The sequence below is a fragment of the Haematobia irritans genome, chromosome 3 (genome assembly GCF_050003625.1).
Source record: "Haematobia irritans isolate KBUSLIRL chromosome 3, ASM5000362v1, whole genome shotgun sequence".
In the NCBI taxonomy this organism is placed as follows: Eukaryota; Metazoa; Arthropoda; class Insecta; order Diptera; family Muscidae; genus Haematobia; species Haematobia irritans.
The window spans coordinates 212,786,466-212,812,106 of record NC_134399.1 but is presented as its reverse complement, the minus strand read 5'-3'; the positions used below and the strand labels follow the sequence as shown (position 1 = coordinate 212,812,106).

General features: G+C 26.4%; 1 protein-coding gene and 1 long non-coding RNA gene across 6 annotated transcripts in view; one reads left to right on the top strand and one right to left on the bottom strand.

Annotated features, from left to right (window-relative positions):
• LOC142232000 (uncharacterized) overlaps positions 1-25,641 on the top strand; it is an 85,658-nt gene that overhangs the window by 29,153 nt on the left and 30,864 nt on the right. The window lies entirely within an intron of this gene.
• The window catches only part of Nt5b (5' nucleotidase B), a 163,653-nt gene that overhangs the window by 107,175 nt on the left and 30,837 nt on the right, over positions 1-25,641 (bottom strand). The window contains exons 1-2 of one of the 5 annotated variants that reach the window (XM_075302675.1): positions 13,089-13,241; positions 12,599-12,878 (exon numbers count right to left, since the gene is read on the bottom strand). The exons of 1 other annotated variant lie outside the window; for it this stretch is intronic. In XM_075302675.1, coding sequence (XP_075158790.1) covers positions 12,599-12,672 — 74 coding nt within the window. In that variant the 5' untranslated portion in view covers positions 12,673-12,878; positions 13,089-13,241. Of the gene's footprint in view, positions 1-12,598; positions 13,242-25,641 lie in introns of those variants that run through there. 3 more of the 5 variants (XM_075302677.1, XM_075302676.1, XM_075302674.1) reach the window with 3 other exon arrangements.

The window sequence follows — 25,641 nt, the reverse complement described above, 5'->3', positions numbered from 1 at the left end:
TTATAGAAATAAAAATTTGACAAAATTTTCTATAGAAAAAAAATTCTACAAAATTTTCTATAGAAATAAAATTTTAAGGAAATTTTCTCCAGGAATAAAATTTTGACAAAATTTTCTATATAGAATTTTCACAAAATTTTTTATTTTTCTATAAAAATGAAATTTTGAATTTTTTTATAGAAATTAAATTTTGACAAAATTAAAATCATCTGAAAATTTTCATTCCTATAGGAAATTTCTTAAAAAGTTTATTTCTTATTGGAATTTTCTGAAAATTTCATTTCTATAGAAAGTTTCCTAAATATTTCAGTTCTATAGGAGATTTGCGGAAAATTTTTTTCTGTAAGTAATTTTGTGAACATTTCTTTCCTCTGGGCTAAAGGTCCCTAAACAGCTAAATAAATAAAATTTAAGCAAAATTTTCTATAGAAATAAAATTTTTGCAAAATTTTCTATAGAAATAAAAATTTGACAAAATTTTCTATAGAAAAAAATCGACAAAATTTTCTATAGAAATACAATTTTAAGGAAATTTTCTCCAGATATAAAATTTTGACGACATTTTCTATAGAAATAAAACTTTCGCAAAGTTTTCTATGAAATAAAATTTTGACAAAATTTTATATAGAAAAAAAAAATTGACAAAATTTGATTGAGTAATAAAATTTTGACAAAATTTTTTAAAGAAATAAAATTTTGGCAAAATTATTTAAAGAAATAAAATGTTGGCAAAATTTTTTAAAGAAATAAAATTTTGGCAAAATTTTTTAAAGAAATAAAATTTTGGCAAAATTGTCAATTTTTTCTATTTTTGGTGTTTTCTTGTGTTATAAATTTGTTTAATACTGTATATTTAACATTCGTTTTAGAATAATTAATTTTTTATTAAATACAGTTACCTGTTTACTAAATGTAAATGGCGTTTTCTGACAACTGAAATGCTTACTCATTGGTATGGAATAAAATTAAACGGATGACAGACAGGAAATAGCTCCTCACTTCAGTAAATGAGAAATTAACCAACTCAAATATGTATTCAACTAAGGTAATGCGAGTTTTAATATTATGACTAACAGATAAGCATCTGTAAATGCAATAAAGAGGGTAATGACAAATACTATAGATATGATGACATAAAAAAAAATCGTAAGATATAGGGGGGACCCTTTTGGAGAAAATTTTCTTAGGTCTTATTACTCACGATTTTCGTTCTTCCAAATAGAGAACAAATGTTCTATTAAAACCGATCTCAACTCAACTCAATTTTAATGAAAGTTTTATTGTTTTGAGATTTCTACCATTTTGGTGTCTTACCTGCAAATAAATAGAAATAATTTAATTAATTTAGAAATAATTTAATTAATAAATAGAAATAATTTAATTAATTTAGGTTAAGTTAAATATAATTAATTTGAATTGAAAAAATTAAAAAAATTAAGCTTTTCATTTTTTTACTAAATAAATAATAATTATAAAAAATTTCATTAATTTTAATTAAGTTTTCAATAAATTTTAATTTTAATATTTCGCATTTATTTAGGTTCATTTACTATTTTCCTCTAGCTATGATACAATATGGATATTTTTGTTAAATGCGCATACCAGCGTAAACTCTAGAGATAATGTGAAGTTTTTTTCTTTTTTTGTATAAAACATTCTTTGATGAAAGAAAACATTACGGTCTAAATAACCGAGGAGTGTTTAATTTGTAACTGAGAACGCCACAAAATGCAAACAGGTTAAGTCAGTAGGGTTTAGATTATGAGCTATCAAAAAGCAAAAAACCAAAACCAAAAACTGTTTCGGTTCGGGGGGAAACAGCGGTGGTACATCTCTCTGTCGAGTTTGCCCCCATTCCTATGCATCACATCCCATTCTATGTATTGTTTTTATGCCATCATCATAGTTAATGTTTATTTTAAAAAAAAAATCTGCAAAATGCATTCCATATAAGAAGGATGACTATGTGATGTTTGTGATGGTAGTGGCATACAACGATAAATTAAAATGCCAACTAGGGCATCTGAGGAAGAGACACTTGGATTGTAAATTTTATTTAGAAATTATTTTAAAAATTCCATTGCTGCTGGATTTTTATTTGCTGTAATAACGACAGGGGAAATAATGGCGTGTTTTAATGGTAGAAAAAATGTCGTTATTGAAAATGAGAAGTTAAGTAGATGTAGATGTTTATGATGACTATAAGATATTTATCAATATTATGGGGGTTTTCATAAGTTAATTTTACCGTGACAAAATTTTCTATAGCATTAAAATTTTAACAAAATTTTCTATAGAAATAAAATTTTGACAAAATTTTCTATAGAAATAAAATTTTGACACAATTTTCTATAGAAATACAATTTTGACAAATTTTTCTATAGAAATTAAATTTTTACAAAATTTGCTATTGAAATAAAATTTTGACAACATTTTCTATAGAAATAAAATTTTGACAAAATTTTCTATAGAAAGAATTTTCATAAATTTTTCTAAAAAATTTAGACAAAATTTACTATAAAAATAAAATTTTGACAAAATTTTCTATAGAAATAAAATTTTGATTTTTGCAAAATTTTTCTATAGAAATAAATATAGAAAAGATAGAAAGAAAAAAATAAAATCTTCTATGAAAATACAATTTTGACAAAATTTTCTATAAAAATAAAATTTTGAAATAATTGTCCAAATTCCCTCGGATCTCTCTCAAAAAACTCTTGATATCTTGTTGATGGCCTCAAATGAATATTATGGGGGTTTTCATAAGTTAATTTTACCGTGACAAAATTTTCCATAGCACAAAAATTTTAACAAAATTTTCTATAGAAATTAAATTTTTACAAAATTTTCTATAGAAATACAATTTTGACACATTTTTCTATAGAAATATAATTTTGACAAAATTTTCTATAGAAATAAAATTTTGACAAATTATTCTATAGAAATAAAATTTTGACAAAATTTTCTATAGAAATAAAATTTTGACAAAATTTTCTATAGAAATAAAATTTTGACAAAATTTTCTATAGAAATTAAATTTTTACAAAATTTTCCATAGAAATAAAATTTTGACAAAATTTTCTATAGAAAGAATTTTCATAAATTTTTCTAAAAAATTTAGACAAAATTTACTATAAAAATAAAATTTTGACAAAATTTACTATAAAAATAAAATTTTGACAAAATTTTCTATAGAAATAAAATTTTGATTTTTGCAAAATTTTTCTATAGAAATAAATATAGAAAAGATAGAAAGAAAAAAAAAAATAAAATCTTCTATGAAAATAAAATTTTGACAAAATTTTCTATAAAAATAAAATTTTGAAATAATTGTCCAAATTTCCTCGGATCTCTCTCAAAAAACTCTTGATATCTTGTTGATGGCCTCAAATGAATATTATGGGGGTTTTCATAAATTAATTTTACCATGACAAAATTGTCTATAGCACTAAAATTTTTACAAAATTTTCTATAGAAATACAATTTTGAAAAATTTTTCTATAGAAACATAATTTTGACAAAATTTTCTATAGAAATACAATTTTGACAAAATTGTCTATAGAAAGAATTTTGATAAATTTTTCTAAAAAATTTTGACAAAAGTTACTATAAAAATAAAATTTTGACAAAATTTTCTATAGAAATAAAACTTTGTTTTTTGCAAAAATTTTTTTATAGAAAAAAAATTTTCTATCAAAATAAAATTTTGACAAAATATTCTATAAAAATAAAATGTTGACAAAATTTTCTATAAAAATGAAATTTTGACAAAATTTTCTATAAAAATAAAATTTTGACAAAATTGTCCAAATTTCCTCGGATTTCTATCAAAAAACTCTTGATATCTTGTTGATGGCCTCAAACATTGAAATGACTTTTTTTTTAAATGGAACTGCCTTTTTGTTTGTCTCTAGTAGAAAAAACTTCTATTCTTTTATGACAATTATGATTGATGCCTAATGGACATTTGTTAGTTACTAACATGAGTGAAATTTCCTTATGGTAAATATGAACTGTAACAAAAATTCCGATAATACTTAGGACAATAGCATCACCATTTCATCTTTTTATCTAAACATACATGCTAAATTTAATGACAAAATAAAAATATTCTGATTTCTATTCGTTCATTCATTCAAAAAAATTTATGATTATCTCGAGCGGAGGGGAGAAGTGGTGGGCAGGCATCATTCTTTGATGCTACACAGGGAGGCATTGATTGTATGCTAAAATTTACTTGAAAAATATCAACAAAATTTTTTTATTAGCACATTATCAAAAATAAACAAACATTGAAACTAGCCCATGTGTAAATCCGCAAATTATTCTCATCGATTCGTTTGAAGATGAGGAAATTAAATTAACCATAAAAAAGATATTCGCCTGCCACCACTTAACACCACATTCACCAATGAACAAACGCCAGAGGTCGATGAATAGAATGTCTGTGATGTTTAATTGAACTTTTTTTTGTTTGTGATTCTTAAGAAGAGAAAATTTTCCCATCGAATTTATTTTTTGGAGGAATTCTAAAAATATTTAAAAGCCAAGAATATTTTTTGGCCAAGAAAGGGAAATCTGTTAATAATTCGATGTGTCCAATTTTGTAATTTTTGGCTAAAATTTCTAATTTGATTTACTTGTTTAAAATTTGGAATTAAAGTCCTTCGAGATGCTGGTATGCCTCTAGCCAGAACTAGCATTGGAATATGAAGGCGAATAAGGAAGAACAATCTATATCACTGCCTTGAATTCATATGAGATTCAAGTCTGTGTTAACTTTAATAGAAAATTTTTACTTTTTGCGGTGGCCACTCGAGCTAAAAATAATCTACCAAAGTTTGGAGAAAATTTTACCACAAAACTACCAAACAAATATTTTTGTTTATATAGTAACTTTTAACAAACTTGTATTTCTATAAATAATTTTATTATTATATTTCTATAAAAAATTTTCTCAAAATTTTGTTTCTTCAAAAATGTTGCCAAAATTGTATTTCTATAGAAAATTTTGAAAAAATTCTATTTCTACAGAAAATTTTGACAAAATTCTATTTCTATAAACAATTTTGTTAAAATTTCTATAGAAATTTGTTTCAAAATGTTATTTATATAAAAAATTTTCTCAAAATTTTATTTCTATAGAAAATTTTTTCAAAATTTTGTTTCTTCAAAAATGTTGACAAAATCTTATTTCTATAGAAAATTTTGACAAAATCTTATTTCTATAAAATATAATGTCAAATAATTTTAATTAAAAAATTGTCTCAAAATTTTATTTCTATAAAATTTTTTCTCAAAATATTGTTTCTTCAAAAATTTTGACAAAACCTTTTTTCTATAAAAAATTTTCTCAAAATTTCATTTCAATAAAAAATTTCAAAATTTCAAAATTCTATTTCTATAGAAAATTTTGTCAAAATCTTATTTCTACAAAAAATTTTGTCAAAATTTCTATAGAAAATGTTCTCAAAAAAATTTTGACAAAATCTTATTTCTACAGAAAATTTTGACAAAATTGTATTCTATAAAAAATTTTGTCAAAATCTTATTTCTATAAAAAATTTTGTCAAAATATTATTTCTATAAAAAATTTTGTCAAATTTTCTGTTGAAAATTTTCTCAAAATTTTATTTCTATAAAAATGTTTCTCAACATTTTATTTCTATAGAAAATTTTGACAAGATTCTATTTCTATAGAAAATTTTGTCAAAATTCTATTTCTATAGAAAATTTTGACAAAATTCTATTTCTATAGAAAATTTTGTCACAATCTTATTTATATAAAAAATTTTGTCAAAATTCTATTTCTATAGACAATCTTGACAAAATTCTATTCTATAGAAAATTTTGTCAAAATTTTATTTTTTAAAAATATTTTTGAGTGTTGTTGACCTATTTTATGTTTATTCTGATTATTAATTTTGTTCGGCTTGAGGTCATAGAAACAATCGATTATTGATTTGTTTTAATATTTATTTCCAATATTTCGGTTAGTGCCACTAACCATCTTCTGGGATTTTGTATCTACATAAAATACAAAAATTAAATTACTTTTAATGTTCACAAATCACAATATTATTTTATATATAATATATTGAAAATAACTAACGTAAGTTCGTGTGATGCTTTTCGTTCTGCAAGTCACCGTATCTCGACGTCTGTGAAGGACACAAGCCCAACTTCACAGACGTCGAGATATTTGCTCAAGAGAATAATCATAGGCGCAGATACACTCTTGAGATGCTTAATATAATAGATCTCTCTCCTGACAAGAGAATGAATTTCAAAAAAGACACGGAAGAATGCGCGTCAAAATTCTATACCTAAAAAATTTTGTTAAAATCTTATTTCTATAAAAAATTTTGTTAAAATTCTATTTCTATAGAAAATTTTGACAAAATTCTATTTCTATAGAAAAATTTTTCAAAATCTTATTCATATAAAAAATTTTCTCAAATTTTTTTTCTATAGAAAATTTTGACAAAATACTATTTCTATAAAAAATTTAGTCAAAATCTTATTTCTATAAAAAATTTTCTCAAAATCTTATTTCTATAAAAAATTTTGTCAAAATTTCTATAGAAAATTTTATTTCTATAAAAAATGTTCGCAAAATGTTTTTCTATAGAAAATTTTCTAAAAATTTTGTTTCTATAGAAAATTTTCTAAAAATTTTCTTTCTATAGAAAATTTTCTCAAAATTTTGTTTCTTCAAAAATTTCGACAAAATTCTATTTCTATAGAAAATTTTGACAAAATTCTATTTCTATAGAAAATTTTGTCAAAATCTTTTTTCTATAGAAAATTTTGTCAAAATCTTATTTCTATAGAAAATTTTCTCAAAATTTTATATCCATAGAAAACATTGAGAATTCTACCAATCCACCAAATAGTAAAAAAATCTATCATTTTTGTTCTGTGGCAAACGTAATTGTGACATGCTTTTTATATTTTTGTGGAATTTTTTTGAAACGTTGATATGGCCACGTGTAGCGCCTAAAACTATGCAACGAAACTTGTCTTTAGTAAGTAGTGCGTTTAGCTCCCAATGAACTGTCAATTACTATTACGATGATCTAAATCGATTTGTAAAAGGCATACAAAAATGGCCTATTTCTAAAGCGTCTTTGGAAGACATTTTTAGTGGAAAAATTACCCAGCAAAAAAAGCATCTCCAAAAATGTAATGAAAATGTTCTTTTTGGATCCGGAAGTGGTGCAAAATTGACGCAGAAGCGATGAATTTAACATGGGACGGAAGTCCTTCATTTCAACAGCCGTTGCACTGAATTTGCATCACTTCTTTAGGTGTGATCCGAATTCAATGTTTTGGATGTAAATGAAACATTTCTGTGATATTTTGTCAAATAAATAATGTTTATAATTTTTAATGGATTCTGGCAACTCTTATGTGTCTGTTATTAAAATGATTGTGAAACAAATCAGTGTTGCCCGTGGTTTAAAAAAAACTCCAAAAATTTTCACTCTTAATTTTGTCATCGAAACCCTTATAATGGATTTTTATAAATGCGCCTTTTCACAACTTATATCAATATTTTATAAAATTAATTACTCACTGGCGAAACTTCAGTTATGTTTGCGAAAAGTTTTGATCAAATTAAACCCCTTTTAAAAATTTTTAAGTCCTCATTCCCCTTATGAATAACCAAGGGTTTGGGATAGCTCTGGCATCGGCAAATAATTCAATATTGAAATATTCCCAAGAGTAAGAACTAATTATTGTTTACCTCTTTACAAATTTTATTTTTGTGTCATTTAATTTGTATTACAGACTTTGCGACTAAAATGTCAGTTAATATCCCCTACCAAAGAAATACTTATTTGATAAAAGCCATTAAGTTTACTGATTTATTTATTTTTTGTTTGAAGTACATTAAGATACCACTTCACAGTTTAATACACAATCCTACAATTTCAGTTTGTTGGAATGTTTTTTAATAAAGATAGCAAGGATAAAGTTTATTTGCAAAAGTGAAAACTTTTTAATTTGACCAAATCCTAAATATTCAAGGAAAACTTGGATTGTTCTTTTCACTGAAAACATGACAGCTGGTAGCCGATTACAGTGATAAAATGGGACAAATGACAAAACCTTCAGGGATACAAGCAATACATTTTTGGAAAAATACTTACTGGGAATATTATCTTTCAAATAAAATGATAAAAAAAAACTATCATCTTCAAGTTTAAATTTTCTTTAAATTCAAGGTTTAGGAAACTTTTGCTTTGAGCTCATTTAGTATTTATAATATTTATATTTTGGTAGAAGTGTCTAGAAGAAGATTTGTGATAGCATTTAGTAGGGAAAAGTTAAGTTCAGCTAAACTTTTGAGGCTATGTAAATAAGACATATATCTGAATTAGTTTCCCTGTCGTTGACAGGTAGTGTATAAGGAAGTCAATTTGTTTCCGTTCATGACAAACCCATGTTAAATACGGCAGTTTTTTGCTTTCAAACTAATCAAGAGAGAGGAACTACTTAAATTTAGTTTGTAATTAGCGTTGTTACAGATTTTGAATTAGTCTAATTCCTGACAGAGCTGATTGTTGTGCCAAATATAAATAAAAGAGTTGTTCTCTTTTGTTTGTGTTTTTTTGCTTTGCAATCCATATAGCAGAGACTAAATGTAAATCAACCCACATTGCCTCTATTCTTTGTGAGAAATAAAACCCTACACTGACCATTATTAGCATGCATTTCCATGCCGTGCGTTTTCTTAGTTAAATCTCATTTTATTTTTAAAGCATAACATTTTAAATATAGACGAATGCCTAGTAATATCTCACCATAAAATATTACCTACCACATATACCACTACTCTACCACAGAGAACTTCCTATGCGTGGGCTGTTTTACAGGCTCTGTGTGAAAAGAGAAAAGGCCACCTACACACCTACACACCATCACCATGTTAGTTGATATTTTCAACATCAATTTAATCAATGTTGTTGTAGTTACTGTTGTTGTTGATGGATTTTTGTTTTCTGCTCATGCATTTGTAATACAGATCGATTTATTTGAATTAAGTGTTCACCGAGTGAATTGATGAGAGATTTTAAATCAAATAACGACTCTGTACTGTGTGGATTATTGCGTACTCATTTGCATATTTGTACACTCACAAAAAGAGAAAAGGGAAAGAGGGCACAATTTACATTTATTTTAGTTCATGGAAATTATGATGTTTTAGGTCATATGAGAACACCATATGAGTAGGTTTCTTTCGCTTTAATAAGTTTTGTACTGTACTTTAGATACGAGAACTAACAGAAAGAAAACAATTTATACCCAAATGAAGCATGCAATTTTATTTCTCAGTAAAAAAATTTGAAGTTCATCTTAAGTCAATTTTTATACCCTCCACCATAGGATGGGGGGTATATTAACTTTGTCATTCCGTTTGTAACACATCGAAATATTGCTCTAAGACCCCATAAAGTATATATATTCTGGGTCGTGGTGAAATTCTGAGTCGATCTGAGTATGTCCGTCTGTTGAAATCATGCTAACTTCCGAACCAAGCTATCGACTTGAAACTTGGCACAAATAGTTGTTATTGATGTAGGTTGGATGGTATTGAAAATGGGCCATATCGGTCCACTTTTACGTATAGCCCCCATATCAACGGACCCCCAAATTTGGCTTGCGATTGCTCTAAAAGAAGCAAATTTCATTCGATCAGGCTGAAATTTGGTACATGGTGTTAGTATATGGTCTCTAACAACCATGCAAAAATTGGTCCATATCGGTCCACTTTTACGTATAGCCCCCATATAAACGGACCCCCAAATTTGGATTGCGATTGCTCTAAAAGAAGAAAATTTCATTCGATCAGGCTGAAATTTGATACATGGTGTTAGTATATGGTCTCTAACAACCATGCAAAAATTGGTCCATATCGGTGCACTTTTACGTATAGATCCCATATAAACGGACCCCCAAATTTGGCTTGCGATTGCTCTAAGAGAAGCAAATTTCATCCGATACGGATGAAATTTGGTACATGGTGTTAATATATGGTCTCTAACAACCATGCAAAATTGGTCCATATCGGTCCACTTTTACGTATAGCCCCCATTTAAACGAACCCCCAAATTTGGCTTGCGATTGCTCTAAGAGAAGTAAATTTCATCCGATCTGGCTGAAATTTGGTACATGGTGTAAGTATATGGTCTCTAACAACCATGCAAAAATTGGTCCACATCGGTCCATAATTATATATAGCCCCCATATAAACCGATCCCCAGATTTGACCTCCGGAGCCTCGTAGAGGAGCAAAATTCATCCGATCCCGTTGAAATTTGGTACGTGGTGTTAGTATATGGTCTCTAACAACCATGCAAGAATTGGTCCATATCGGTCCATAATTATATATAGCCCCCACATAAAACGATCCCCAGATTTATCCTCCGGAGCCTCTTGGAGGAGCAAAATTCATCCGATCCGGTTCAAATTTGGAACGTGGTGTTAGTATATGGTCTCTAACAACCACGCAAGAATTGGTCCATATCGGTCCATAATTATATATAGCCCCAATATAAACCGTTCCCCAGATTTGATCTCCGGAGCCTCTTGGAGGAGCAAAATTCATCCGATCCGGTTCAAATTTGGAACGTGGTGTTAGTATATGGCCGCTAACAACCATACCAAAATTGGTCCATATCGGTCTATAGTTATATATAGCCGATCTCCAATCACACAAAAATTGGTCCATATCGGTTCATAATCATGGCTGCCACTCGAGCCAAAAATAATCTACCAAAATTTTATTTCTATAGAAAACATTTCTATAGAAAATGTTATTTCTATAGAAAATTTTGTCAAAATTTTATTTCTATAGAAAATTTTGACAAAATTTTATTTCTATAGAAAATTGTGACAAAATTTTATTTCTATAGAAAATTTTTTCCAAATTTTATTTCTATAGAAAATTTTGTCAAAATTTTATTTCTATAGAAAATTTTTTCCAAATTTTATTTCTATAGAAAATTTTGTCAAATTTACTTCTATAGAAAATGTTGTCAAAATTTTATTTCTATAGAAACTTTAAACTTAATTATATACGTATTTAATCGGCCTTTTTTAGTTTAATATATACCAAGTATGGACTATGTGGCATATATTACGGTGTTAGGAAGTTTTAAGATACCTTGCCATCGGCTGCAGTAGAAGTTTCTACGCAATCCATGGTGGAGGGTACATAAGCTTCGGTCTGGCCGAACTTACGGCCGTATATACTTGTTTTTTAATTAAACTCGTAAGACTAAGTCAGTTAACAAAAGTCACGGATTTTTTTTTCAATTTTTAATTAAAAATTTCAAACAATCAATATTTTTATCAATATCAATATTTTAAAACACAAACTTCCGTGCAATAACGTCCCAATTAAAAAAAAAGTCTCAAAGAAAAAAATACCTTAATTGTGTCTGTCTCGAATTTTTGTACGGCGTTACACACAAAAAAAAAACTTCATTAAAATTTAGCCAACGAAATTGATACGATTAAATATTTTTGTTAAATTTTATTAAAATATTCGTTAACAGTACGAAAAAGTTCATTGTTTAAAAAAATCGATATACGGCCATTTTTATGTAGCTCTGTTAGGGTTTAACTACAGACAGAAAGTAAATTGCAAATATCTTTTCACCGAGAAGCACTAACGGAGCTTCATGAAAATGAAGAATAGTAACAAAAAAGTTCATTGTATTTTCGATTTTGGTTGATTGGCTTCAATTTAATAAAAGAAATGTTTCGTTAAAAACGTATTTTTTGCTACCAATATAAGACATTTAAAAATTTTCAACTCCATTTTTTTTTCGTTCATAATATGCAAATTTTCTTAAATAGTTTTTATTAATCTATTTGCATTAGTAAAATAGGTTAGTAAAAATGTACTACAATAAACCTAAATTTTCTTTCATGGTGGATTCACTTGTTTTTTTTTTTTTTTTTTTTTTTTTTTTTTTGAGTGTGCTAAGGATACATGCTCTTAGCACTATTTAATTTCGTCCCTTTATATTGTAATTTATTTTGATATTTTTTTAAATTAAATTAAATTTTACTTTTTAATTTCAAGCATCAACTTAAACAAATTTTATGAAATGAGAGAACAATTTTTTTATCGTAATACGAAACATCTCAAAAAATCAACTATCAACCATTTGCATTTTATTTACAGCGAATCTGCTAAACTCATGGCACGTGCCAAAACTTTAGATTACCGTGAATTAATTGCAATTCTAGAATTTATAATTCACAAAATATAATTAATTTTGTTTTTTTTAAGTATGAAAAAAATTGTTTAAAAGTTTTTAGTTGTGCAGTGATATGCATTGGCAAAAGTGGCAAATAATTTCACAATATGGGGAAAATGCTAACATCAGTCACAATTAATAAAGGGCCTTGTATAATAGGGTGGTACTTAAGTTTTTTTATTAATTCACTATATTGAATTTTAATATTATTCCATTTTTTTAATTCACTATTTTTAATTTTAATATCAATCCTTTTTTTTAATTTTAAATTCTAATTCACAAATTTTATTTTATTATTATTTTTCCTCGATTCTATTTACCTGTGATCTAATTCTCGTTTATAACGATGGGATACATCAATTCCCGATAGTCCATTGATTATAGCTTCATCCATATCTTGTTCACCTGCGGTAAAAGTGCGACCACGAAATTCCGGAACTTCCAAAGAGTCAACAACGGGTGGAGTTAAATTCAATAATGGAGCGTTATTAACGGGTACTTTGATTTTATTTGTATTTCTTTTGGCTAAAGAATTGGAACGAGAACGTAATTCAGTGGGGGTTATGGGTAATAAACCGGGATTTTCAATTTCAAAAGCATCTTGCGAGATTTCGGGCATAGTAAAAAAAAAACAACAAAAAATTTAAAATAACGTTTGGCAAGAAATTGAAATGAAATTAAATTTAAAAAAACACACACACACAGAGTAGCTTTGAAAGCTATAAAATTTAGTTGTGGAGGTTTTAGGTTTTTATGGCTAATCACAAAAATCACTTCAAATCACTTTTTTTGTTGTCTAGTTTTTATTACCGGATTTTTTGATTATCTTTTTGTCTTGGGCTTTTCTTTGTTTTTTTAATTCAGATTATTTCCAATTTAACGATTTTCCACGGCTTGTTTTCTTAACCCGACGTTGCTTACGATTGAACGTCACTTTACGACTGAGTCGCCTAGGAAATGCATATGGATCGCCGATCCAATTCGATTTACAATGGCCGAAGAAAGTTCATATAATTTTGACACTAAAATATTTGTTGCTGTTGTTGTTTTTCGTGTATGTCTCGTTTTCATGTTGTTGTTGTTGTTGTCTAAATCGATTTTTCATCTTCATTAGTATTTGCTATGAATATATCTCTAGGAATTTCTGCCCTTTGTCTATCGCTTCATGCGAAAAATGTGTGTTGTTGTTGTTGTTCTCATTTTATTTCACATTTATATTTGTTGTTGTTCTTGTTGTTTTTGTTATTTGTATGCTTAATGTGTTGTTAATTTTTTTCATTATCAGTTTTGGTGGGGTTGCTTGTCGTTATCACCCCCCAAAACGTCATGTCTGTTACTTGTCCTGTTATCAATCACCATTGTATAGAGTAAGTCATGCTCTTTACTCTTTACAGTCAATTAAAGAGATCATCAATGTAAGACAGTTAGTCTGAGAGTCAATGGCTTCTCTCGAGTAAACAATATAATAATGTGGTAGCCAATAATACCATAAACATAGATATGATTTTGTTTGTTTTAAATGACGTGTTATGGAAAGATGTTTTCAGAATTTTCTCGAAAGTTATGAATAGAGTAGAATTTTAAAATAAATGGAAATAGTATATTTCCTATTTTAATCAATAAGAGAAAATCCCAATATGACAAATTAATTGTTACAGAAAAGTTTAAGACCTTGGCAGTCAAATCATACAATTATATTTATAATTTTATTGTAAATGTCGATAAATAAATAAATAATTTTTTACAGAAATTATTCTTGCAGGTATTAATGTACAAAGATTTGTATGTTTGCTTTAATTTTTAAAAAGTAAAAAAAAATAAACCAACGAGAAAGAGCAAAAGTTAAGCGCCACGAGATTCGGGACCGTAACTTTTTTAGTACCTTTTTAACCTATAATTTGTTTTTATTCAAGTTTATTATTTAAATATTAAATTTTTTAGTCTCTACAAAGTTGATAAAGTTTTAAATTTTTGGTATTTCTTGAATAAACTCCCATGGCTTTACACCGACTAATTTTTCAGTATAGAGCTAGACTATATACAAACTCATTCAATGGAGAACAAATTCATTACAGGTAATACTGGAGTGTCTCAAGGGGAGTAGGGAATTTCCCAAAAAGCATCTATCCTAAATTCATTAAAAATTCAATCGAAAACATTGTGCTCCCACACACTTTTATTAAGCACAATCCCCACAGTACATATGGTCTCATTATGCTATGCACTTTAAATATACCTTAGCCAAAAAGAGAGTTGACAAGTAACAAAATCAAACAGCAGCAACAACAACAAGAATTATAAAAAAAAAACAAGTTATAGTACGATTAGCTGATTAACGATTAACACCATATAGGTGAGTGATCAAAATAACATCGATACAAACAAGCGATAAGAAAAATTTTAAACGTAACACTATGACGACTTTATGAGGCCAATCAAGAGCAGATGTCAAAGACGCGACTAACGTCAGTCAAACAACAACTCACTACATTGCAATATGCCTTTACACATGCATTCTCACCAAAGATTTCATCGATCTCGGGTGGGAGACGAATGTATGTGGAAAATTACAAAATACATCGTTATCGCTGATGAGATAAAGCTATGAAGCAAAAAAACAAAAAAAAAAAAACAACAATATTTACTGCAATAAAAACTGGTAAACTGGCCGATTATAATTAAACATCAAATTCAATTTCAAGAGCATCTGATTTTGTTTTCACTTTGAGAAATTTAATCAATTTTAGTGAGTTGTTTAAAAAAAAAGAGCAGCAAGCATAATAAGAGCATTAATGATTGAGAGATATACTTTGATTGGAGTAGTGGTGGGGGTTATACGAGCATGTATGTATACATGGTGTATAATCTCTTTGGCTTTGTATGTTAAGCCGGCAAATGGCTTATTGTTGTTGTCGTTGTTGGATGATTTTTGAAGTGAATACTCAACACCCACTTGCAGGTAATTGAAATAAGAGAAAGCTTTCTACTCAAATTATATCTTGTATGAACATAATTGCAATGGAAAAAATAATGTGGGTAGTTTTTGTGACTTGCGAAAAAGAACAAATTTGTTGGTGTATCAGATGTTTAATCTTTAACTACTGAGGTGAAATAAATACTGTGGCGGTGGTAAATTGTACATAATTGATTTGGGGAAAATGTTGACAAACAAATTATTACTTTTTTCTTTTTAATTTTGTTACTTTTAATATGAGTTAGGTAACACTATTTTAAATGGCTAAAGTAAGAAATTAAAGATAACACGGTTGTAGTTAAACAAAACTAAGAGTAATAGCACTCAGTAAATTAAAACAAAAAAAAAAAAAAAAAAACAAGTATATACGACGGTAAGTTCGGTCAGGCCAAAGCTTATGTACCCTCCACCATGGATTGCGTAGAAACTTCTACTGAAGACTGTCATCCACAATCGAATTACTTGGGTTGCGGTAACACTTGCCGATGGCAAGGTATCTTAAAACTTCCTAACACCGTAATATCTATCACATAGTCCATACGTGGTATATATTAAATTAAAAAGGCAGATTAATTACGTACTATATAATTAAGTTTAAAGTTTCTATAGAAATAAAATTTTGACATTTTCTATAGAAGTAAAATTTGGCAAAAAATTTCTATAGAAATAAAATTTGGAAAAAATTTTCTATAGAAGAAAAATTTGGAAAAAAATTTCTGTAGAAATAAAATTTTGACAAAATTTTCTATAGAAGAAAAATTTGGAAAAAAATTTCTGTAGAAATAAAATTTGGAAAAAATTTTCTATAGAAATAAAATTTTGACAAAATTTTCTATAGAAATAAAATTTTGACAAAATTTTCTATAGAAATAAAATTTTGACAAAATTTTCTATAGAAATAAAATTTTAAAAAATTTTCTATAGAAATAAAATTTTAAAAAAATGTTCTATAGAAATAAAATTTTGACAAAATTTTCTATAGAAATAAAATTTTGACAAAATTTTCTATAGAAATAAAATTTTGACAAAATTTTCTATAGAAATAAAATTTTGGTAGATTATTTTTGGCTCGAGTGGCAACCATGATTATGAACCGATATGGACCAATTTTTGTGTGATTGGGGATCGGCTATATATAACTCCTCCAAGAGGCTCCGGAGGACAAATCTGGGGATCGATTTATATGGGACCTATATATAATTATGGACCGATATGGACCAATTCTTGCATGGTTGTTAGAGACCATAAACTAACACCACGTACCAAATTTCTAACACCACCAAAAAATTTCTGTAGAAATAAAATTTGGAAAAAATTTTCTATAGAAATAAAATTTTGACAAAATTTTCTATAGAAATAAAATTTTGACAAAATTTTCTATAGAAATAAAATTTTGACAAAATTTTCTATAGAACAAAAAATTTTGACAAAATTTTCTATAGAAATAAAATTTTGACAAAATTTTCTATAGAAATAAAATTTTGACAAAATTTTCTATAGAAATAAAATTTTGACAAAATTTTCTATAGAAATAAAATTTTAAAAAAATTTTCTATAGAAATAAAATTTTGACAAAATTTTCTATAGAAATAAAATTTTGACAAAATTTTCTACAGAAATAAAATTTTGACAAAATTTTCTATAGAAATAAAATTTTGACAAAATTTTCTATAGAAATAAAATTTTGGTAGATTATTTTTGGCTCGAGTGGCAACCATGATTATGAACCGATATGGACCAATTTTTGTGTGATTGGGGATCGGCTATATATAACTCCTCCAAGAGGCTCCGGAGGACAAATCTGGGGATCGATTTATATGGGGCCTATATATAATTATGGGCCGATATGGACCAATTCTTGCATGGTTGTTAGAGACCATAAACTAACACCACGTACCAAATTTCAACCGGATCGGATGAATTTTGCTCCTGTAAGAGGCTCCGGAGGTCCGGTTTATATGGGGGCTATATATAATTATGAGCCGATGTGGACCAATTTTTGCATGGTCATTAGAGAACATATACCAACACTATGTACAATATTTCAGCCGGATCGGATGAAATTTGCTTCTCTTAGAGGCTCCGCAAGCCAAACCGGGGGATAGGTTTATATGGGGGCTATATACAATTATTGACCGATGTAGACCAATTTTTGCATGGTTGTTAGAGACCATATACTAACACCATGTACCAAATTTCAGCCGGATCGGATGAAATTTGCTTCTCTTAGAGGCTCCGTAAGCCAAATCGGGGGGCCGGTTTATATGGGAGCTATATGTAATTATGGACCGATATGAACCATATTTTGCATGGTTGTTAGAGACCATATAGTAACACCATGTACCAAATTTCAGCCGGATCGGATGAAATTTGCTTCTCTTAGAGGGTCGGCAAGCCAAATTTGGGGGTCCGTTTATATGGGGGCTATACGTAAAAGTGGACCGATATGGCCCATTTTCAATACCGTCCGACCTACATCAATAGCAACTACTTGTGCCAAGTTTCAAGTTGATAGCTGGTTTCTTTCGGAAGTTAGCGTGAATTCAACAGACGGACGGACAGACATGCTCATATCGACTCAGAATTTCACCACGACCCAGAATATATATACTTTATGGGGTCTTAGAGCAATATTTCGATGTGTTACAAACGGAATGACAAAGTTAATATTTATGAAACTGACGAGAAAATTAAGTAGTTCTTAAATTTCTAAATGAATTTAAGACGACATTTTCATGTTAGTGGAGCTGTACTATAATTTTATGCTAAATTATTTTATTAAACTAAAATGTTAATGTAATTTAGTCCAATTTCTTATTATAAATTTTTAATGTTTTGTTGAGCTTATTACCCTTCAATTTATATAATTTATTTTTTTCCATTGTCTTAATTAAATATATTTTAACTTTGAGCTCTCCTGGGCCTTAATCTTTTCTCACTCATAGAAATATCCCCCGATTTAATTATGTTCTATTTGAAAATGGTAACATCAAATTTTTGATGTTATTTGGAAAAGCAAAACAAAAAGCAAATAATATTTAATTCAATCGAAATTTATGCAGCTCGTGTTGGATTTCTGCACAAAACTAATTTGAAAAATATAAACCGTGACGAACATCTGCCAGAAGAGTTTATTGCTCTGCATTGTAGGTTTGTGTGTGTTTTGAGTGTGGCATTTCCATGGTTATATCGAGAAAAAATATCACATTCAATAAATTATACTTAAAATTTAAAAATACAACTGACAAATAACCTAAAAATTAAAACCAACTTGGAATTTATTAGAATAAATTTTGCACAAATCTACATAGGAAAAAATATCCTCAATAATTTTCAATTAAAATTTTACTTGAATTTGATTAAAAATTTTATTAAAAATCAAAACAATAAATTACAATACATGAAATAGTTGTATCAATTAATTTTTTAAGTTGGTTTAATCAATTTTTTGATGTTGAGTCTTTTGTTGATTGAAGAAATTTCAATTAAAAATTAATTGGATATATTTAATTTATCTGTAATTAAAGATAAATGTATTTTTTTTGTTTCTGTGTATCTTTCATATTTTAATATATTGGCATAAACCGACTAAATAGTATTGATATATTCTAATTTAATGAATAGAAAATAATTGAATGAGAAGAGTTTACATAAAGAGAAAACAGTGATAAGTTTGTTATGTATAGTGGCTGTTGTTGCCTCCTGGGTTAAGTTGCAAAACAATTTCTAGAGGTGAGTTTAAAAAATAAGTAACAATGGCAGCACTCTTTCATGTAAGAGCAAAGAGCATTAAGAGATAGATTTTTGCTGAAAAAATGTCAAAGTGTAGAGTTCTATGAGAAAAGCGGCTCTGGAAGAAAACGCAAACAATAGGCAATATACTCGTATTCAAGAAGCTACACTTTCACCCACGCACACTATATATTTTATTATTTTCTCATCGTTTTTGTACTACTTTTGTGGTTTTTAACACAAAAAATATAAAAAAGACCATTGTTATTGATATATTTGGACGTAAACTTAATGATATGAATGAAAAGTATTGCGTACTTTTCCAAAAAAAAGTCATCCAGTAAAAATTTTCAAGAGAGTAAAAAATTCTCCAGTTAAACTTGCAATTACTCAAATGTCATATGTGATCTCTCTATGGCTCTCTTTTGCTGGCTTTTGAGAGTAAATGAACGATTTCCAGTAAAAAGTTGTGATAATTGGCAAACATTATCGGGTACTTGAACGGAGCTATTATACAATATTGACAGAGACCTCCTCGTAATAAATTCATATTATTTGTTGTATTCGAAGATAAAATAATCAGCGAATAGTATTGATAATCAAGAGACAATAGTATTGATAATCAAGAGAAAATAATTGAATAAGAAGAGTTTATATACAGAGAAAGCAGTGATAAATGTGTTATGCATACTTGTTGTTGTTGTCTTGTTGAGTTTAAGAAATAAGTAACAATGTCAGCATTATTTCATGTAAGAGGAAAGAGCACTGAATATTAAGAGACAGCTCTGTGCTGTGCGAAAAAATGTAGAGAGCTATGAGAAAAAATTGCTTTTCTTCTAATTCGGCTCTGGGAGAGAACTTAAAAAGGCAATAGGCTCCAAACGCTGGTTTTTAACACATAAAAACAACACCATTGTTATTGATATTTTTGACGTATGGATATTATGGATGGATATTAGGTGTATTTGTGTACCTTTCCTGTAAAAATTGTACAGTAAAACTTTGCAAGAGAGTAATAACATGCATTTTCACAAATGCTAACATAAGTGTGATCTCTCTTTGGCTCTTTTTTGCTGGCTTTTTAGAGTAAACGAACGACTTCCTGTAGATTTTGTAATAATTATCAAAAATTTTTCAATGTACTCAAATAGCAACACTCATTCTCTTTATCCGCCAATGAATTAGAAGATATTTTAAAAATGGCGACTCACGGTTGCAACTCAAGCCAAAAATATTCTACTAAAATTTGGAGAAAATTTTATCAAAAAACTACCAAACAAGGAAATCATATTTTGCAAAATTTTATTTCTATAGAAAATTTTGTCAAAATTTTATTTCTATAGAAAATTTTTTTTCAACCAAAGATTTTGTCTAAATATAATTTTTGCAGAAAATTTTGTCTTAATTTTATTTCTATAGAAAACTTTGTCAAAATTTAATTTCTATAGAAAATTTTGTCTAAATTTTATTTCTATAAAAAATGTTGTCAAAATTTATTTTTTATAAAAAATGTCAAAATTTCATTTCTATAGAAAATTTTCTCAAATTTTTATGTCTGTAGAAAATTTTCTCAAATTTTTATTTTCATAGAAAATTTTCTCAAAATTTTATTTCCATAGAAATATTATTTCTATAGAAAACTTTAAATTTTATAGAAAATTTTGTCAAAATTTAATTTCTATAGAAAATTTTGTCAAAATTTAATTTTTATATTTCTATAGGAAATTTTCTCAAAATTTTAATTCTATAGAAAATTTCGTAAAAATTTTATTTCCGTAGAAAATTTTGTCAAGATTTTTTTTCTACCAAAGATTTTGTCTAAATATAATTTTTGCAGAAAATGTTGTCTTAATTTTATTTCTATAGAAAATTTCGTAAAAATGTTATTTCTGTAGAAAATTCTGTCAAGATTTTATTCTATAGAAATTTTTATTTCTATATAAAATTTTGTCAAAATTTTATTTCTATTGAAAATTTTGTCAAAATATTATATCTATAGAAAATTTTGTCTAAATTTTATTTCTATAAAAAATGTTGTCAAAATTTATTTTTTATAAAAAATGTCAAAATTTTATTTCTATAGAAAATTTTGTCAAAATTTTATTTCTGTACACATTTTTCTCAAATTTTATTTCTATAAAAAATTTTGTGAAAATTTTATTTCTATAGAAAATTTTGTGAAAATTTTATTTCTATAGAAAATTTTTTTTCAACCAAAGATTTTGTCTAAATATAATTTTTGCAGAAAATTTTGTCTTAATTTTATTTCTATAGAAAACTGTGTCAAAATTTAATTTCTATAGAAAATTTTGTCTAAATTTTATTTCTATAAAAAATGTTGTCAAAATTTATTTTTTATAAAAAATGTCAAAATTTTATTTCTATAGAAAATTTTTTCAGAATTTTATTTCTGTACACATTTTTCTCAAATTTTATTTCTATAAAAAATTTTGTGAAAATTTTATTTCTATAGAAAATTTTCTCAAAATATTATTTCTATAAACAACTTTCTCACATTTTTATTTCTTTAGAAAATTTTCTCAAAAGTTTTTTCTATAGAAAATTTTGCCAAAATTTTATTTCTATAGAAAATTTTGTAAAAAATTTATTTCTACCAAAACTTTTGTCAAAATTTTATTTTTGCAGAAAATTTTGTCAACATTCTATTTCTATAAAAAATTTTTATGTCTATAGAAAATTTTGTCAAAATATTATTTCTATACAAAACTTTGTCAACATTTTATTTCTATAGAAAATTTTGTAGAAATTTTATTTCTATAGAAAATTTTGTCAAAATTTTATTTCTATAAAAAATGTTGTCAAAATTTAATTTTTATAAAAAATATTGTCAAAATTTTATTGCTATAGAAAATTTTGTCAAAATTTTATTTCAATAGAAAATTTTCTCAATATTTTAATTCTATAGAAAATTTTCTCAAAAGTTTGTTTTCTATAGAAAATTTTCTCAAAAGTTTTTTCTATAGGAAAAAATTTTATTTCTACCAAAAATTTTGTCAAAATATAATTTTTGTAGAAAATTTTGTCTAAATTTTGTTTCTATAGAATATTTCGTAAAAGTTTTATTTCTGTAGAAAATTTTGTCACGATTTTATTCTATAGAAATTTTTCTCAAATTTTTATTTCTATATATAAAAAATGCTGTCAAAATTTAATTTTTATAAAATATGTCAAAATTTTATTTCTATAGAAAATTTGTCAGAATTTTATTTCTGTAGAAATTTTGTCAAAATTTTATTTCTATAGTAAATTTTCTCAAAATATTATTTCTATAGAAAATTTTCTCAAATTTTTATATCTTTAGAAAATATTCTCAAAAGTTTTTTTTTTAGAAAATTTTGCCAAAATTTTATTTCTATAGAAAAAATTTTATTTCTACCAAAAATTTTGTCAATATATAATTTTTGTAGTAAATTTTGTATACATTTTATTTCTATAGAAAATTTTGTCAAAATTTAATTTTTATAAAAAATATTGTCAAAATTTTACTGCTATAGAAAATTTTGTCAAAATTTAATTTCTATAGAAAAATTTCTCAATATTTTAATTCTATAGTAAATTTTCTCAAAAGTTTTTTTCTATAGAAAAAATTCTATTTCTACCAAAAATTTTGTCAAAATATAATTTTTGTAGAAAATTTTGTCTAAATTTTATTTCTATAGAAAATTTCGTAAAAGTTTTATTTCTGTAGAAAATTTTGTCAAGATTTTATTCTATTGAAATTTTTCACAAATTTTTATTTCTATAGAAAAGTTTGTCAAAATTTTATTTCTATTGAAAATTTTATCAAAATATTATTTCTATAGAAAATTTTGTCAAAATTTTATTTCTATAGAAAATTTTGTCTAAATTTTATTTCTATAACAAATTTTGTCAAAATTTAATGTCTATAGAAATTTTTGTCTAAATTTTATTTCTATAAAAAATTTTTTAAAAATTTTATTTCTATAGAAAACTTTGTCAAAATGTAATTTCTATAAAAAATTTTTGTCTGAATTTTATTTTTATAGAAAATTTTGTCAAAATTTAATTTTTATAAAAAATGTTGTCAAAATTTTATTTCTATAGGAAATTTTGTCAGAATTTTATTTCTGTAGTATTTTTGTTAAAATTTTATTTGTATAGAAAATTTTCTCAATATTTTTTTTGTATAGAAAATTTTCTCAAAATATTATTTCTATAGAAAATTTTCTCAAATTTTTATTTCTTTAGAAAATTTTCTCAAAAGTGTTTTTTTAATAGAAAATTTTGCCAAAATTTTATTTCTATAGAAAAAATTTTATTTCTACCAAAAATTGTTATTTCTATAGAAAATTTTGTTAAAATTTTATTTATTTAGAAAATTTGTGAAGTAACTATTAGTTGGGAATATTTTGCAAAATCTACCAAAACATCAAGAATTCTACCAATCTATCAAGCCGTAAAACAATTTACCATTTTTGGTAGAATTCTACCAATGCCCATAAACAAGTTGTCACCTACCGCTATGGTTGTGTCTATACACAGAAAAAAATTCACGAAAATGTTTCCAATTAAAATTTTTATTGAATTTTAAAAAATATTCAACTTAAAATTTAATGGATTCAACAATTTTTTTAATTGAAACAAAAAACAATACAAAAATTAATAGTATCAGTTAGTGTTTTAATTGGATTTTTTTAATTAATACTATCGTTTCTGTGATTGAAGACTTTTCAATTAAAAAATTAATTGGATCTATTAATTTCGTGATTGAATCAGAAATTTTTTTTTGTGTGTACATCAATATAAAAAATGCAAATAAATTTGAATTTAATGACACGCCATGGGGGTTTCCCCACTTTTCAAAGCATAATTATTTTTAACAAAAAACCAACTCATGTTGCTACTCACATTCTTGGTGATATCAAGATTTTGAAAACGAAAATATTTTCGTACACTGTTAGAATTTATCATAATGAAGTGGATTAGGCTTTTGGATTACTATAAATGAGTTTAATTGGTAAACGTCACGTTTCAATTCTAATTTTAGTTTTTGCAGATATCGTCATGGAAATTAACCTATACACTCAAACTCATGGTAATACAGAGCAATAAACTGTTGAGGCAGATGTTCCGTAATGGTTTATTATTTTTGTAAAATTTGCATCACGACCTGCAAAAATGCTTGTTGCTCTTTATTGGACTTGTTTGTTTTTTTGTTGTTTAGTAACAACATTTTTAATTAAATGTTAATTGCATGTTGCTCTCATTTAACATGTTAAAGGAAATCCATTGTTTTGTTATTATATCAACTGGACTACAATTAAAATGTGGGGGATACATTTAGATAAAATTTTTAAGATAATTTAAATCATCTAAAATAGGCTAAGTTAAATAAAGTATTTAATTTTCATTATGCATATTTCCTTAAATAATTTTTTAATATAAGTGGAATGACACACCCCCTTTTGACATACATACATACATTGAAAAATAGATAAATTCTTCAATCACAAATAAATAGTTTATTTTCACTTTATAATACCCAGTCTTGTTTTTTGTTGTTGTTATTTTCAATTGCATACACCAAGGTGTCATTGCTTTCCAATGCGATATGAAAATAGCCATGGTGGTGATTGGGTAATAAATGACGTGGTGTCTATGAATTATTAATTTTTTCTATTTTATACGTACTGGCATAACCAGTTGTCAGCGTCATAATTTGGCAGTATGCGTATGTTTTAAGTTGGCGTCGTCGTCTTATGTAGTTATTTGAACAATAAACCAAATATGTACATACATATAATTTTTGTTTGCAGTGTGATTTTGTTTTAGCGTATTTTCTTTTTTTCTAAATTGTGAAATATTTTTTTTAACAACAACAAACATACACTTTTCAGTACATACACTTTGCATTTTCAGGTTTTTTCCGTTTGATTTTTTGTTTTAGTTTGGAAACCACAATAAAGAATTTCAATGTTTATGTAAAAAATAAAAACAAACAAACGCAACCTTGTTTATGTTTTTTTGGAACAAAGACACTTTTAATTATTTTAAAGTTTTTTGAGTAGTTGTTTTTTATTTTTATTTTTATTTTTGCACTATATTTGAAATTAAATAACTTTTAGAATTTCATTTGCTCCATACGGAGGCTATGGTGAAATTGTACGTGAGAATATGGAGAGAGGGGTAAGAGTATGTATATGTGTACGTACTCTCGCACACTTGATTATTATATCCATTATAAGGCATAACACTATTCTACAACAATACCACGAACTGCCCCAGCAACAATAAGAAGAGTAAGTAATATATCTAAGATACGATATTTTTGCTTTTGCTCAGAGATGTGCTTTTTGTTTTTGTATTTGTTTTTATCGAAATTCCATATGTGTGTTATGCGGCGTTTGTTGTTATCTCGGGTTTTATTTTGATACGGAGTGGGAGTGATAAAGTAGCAATAATCGCATCGGTTTTAATGGATTTTATACCCGAAGCCCGCAAAATGAATGAAATTGTAGATAAATAGATAGGCACACATATACATCCATACATACATTCATATACACAGTAGGCATATGCAAGAATATGACATTGCCCGCTTGTTCTGGGAAGCAGCGAATACCTAACTATATAGCTACTAATTTATAAACACCCCTACTTACGCTCCGCATTACA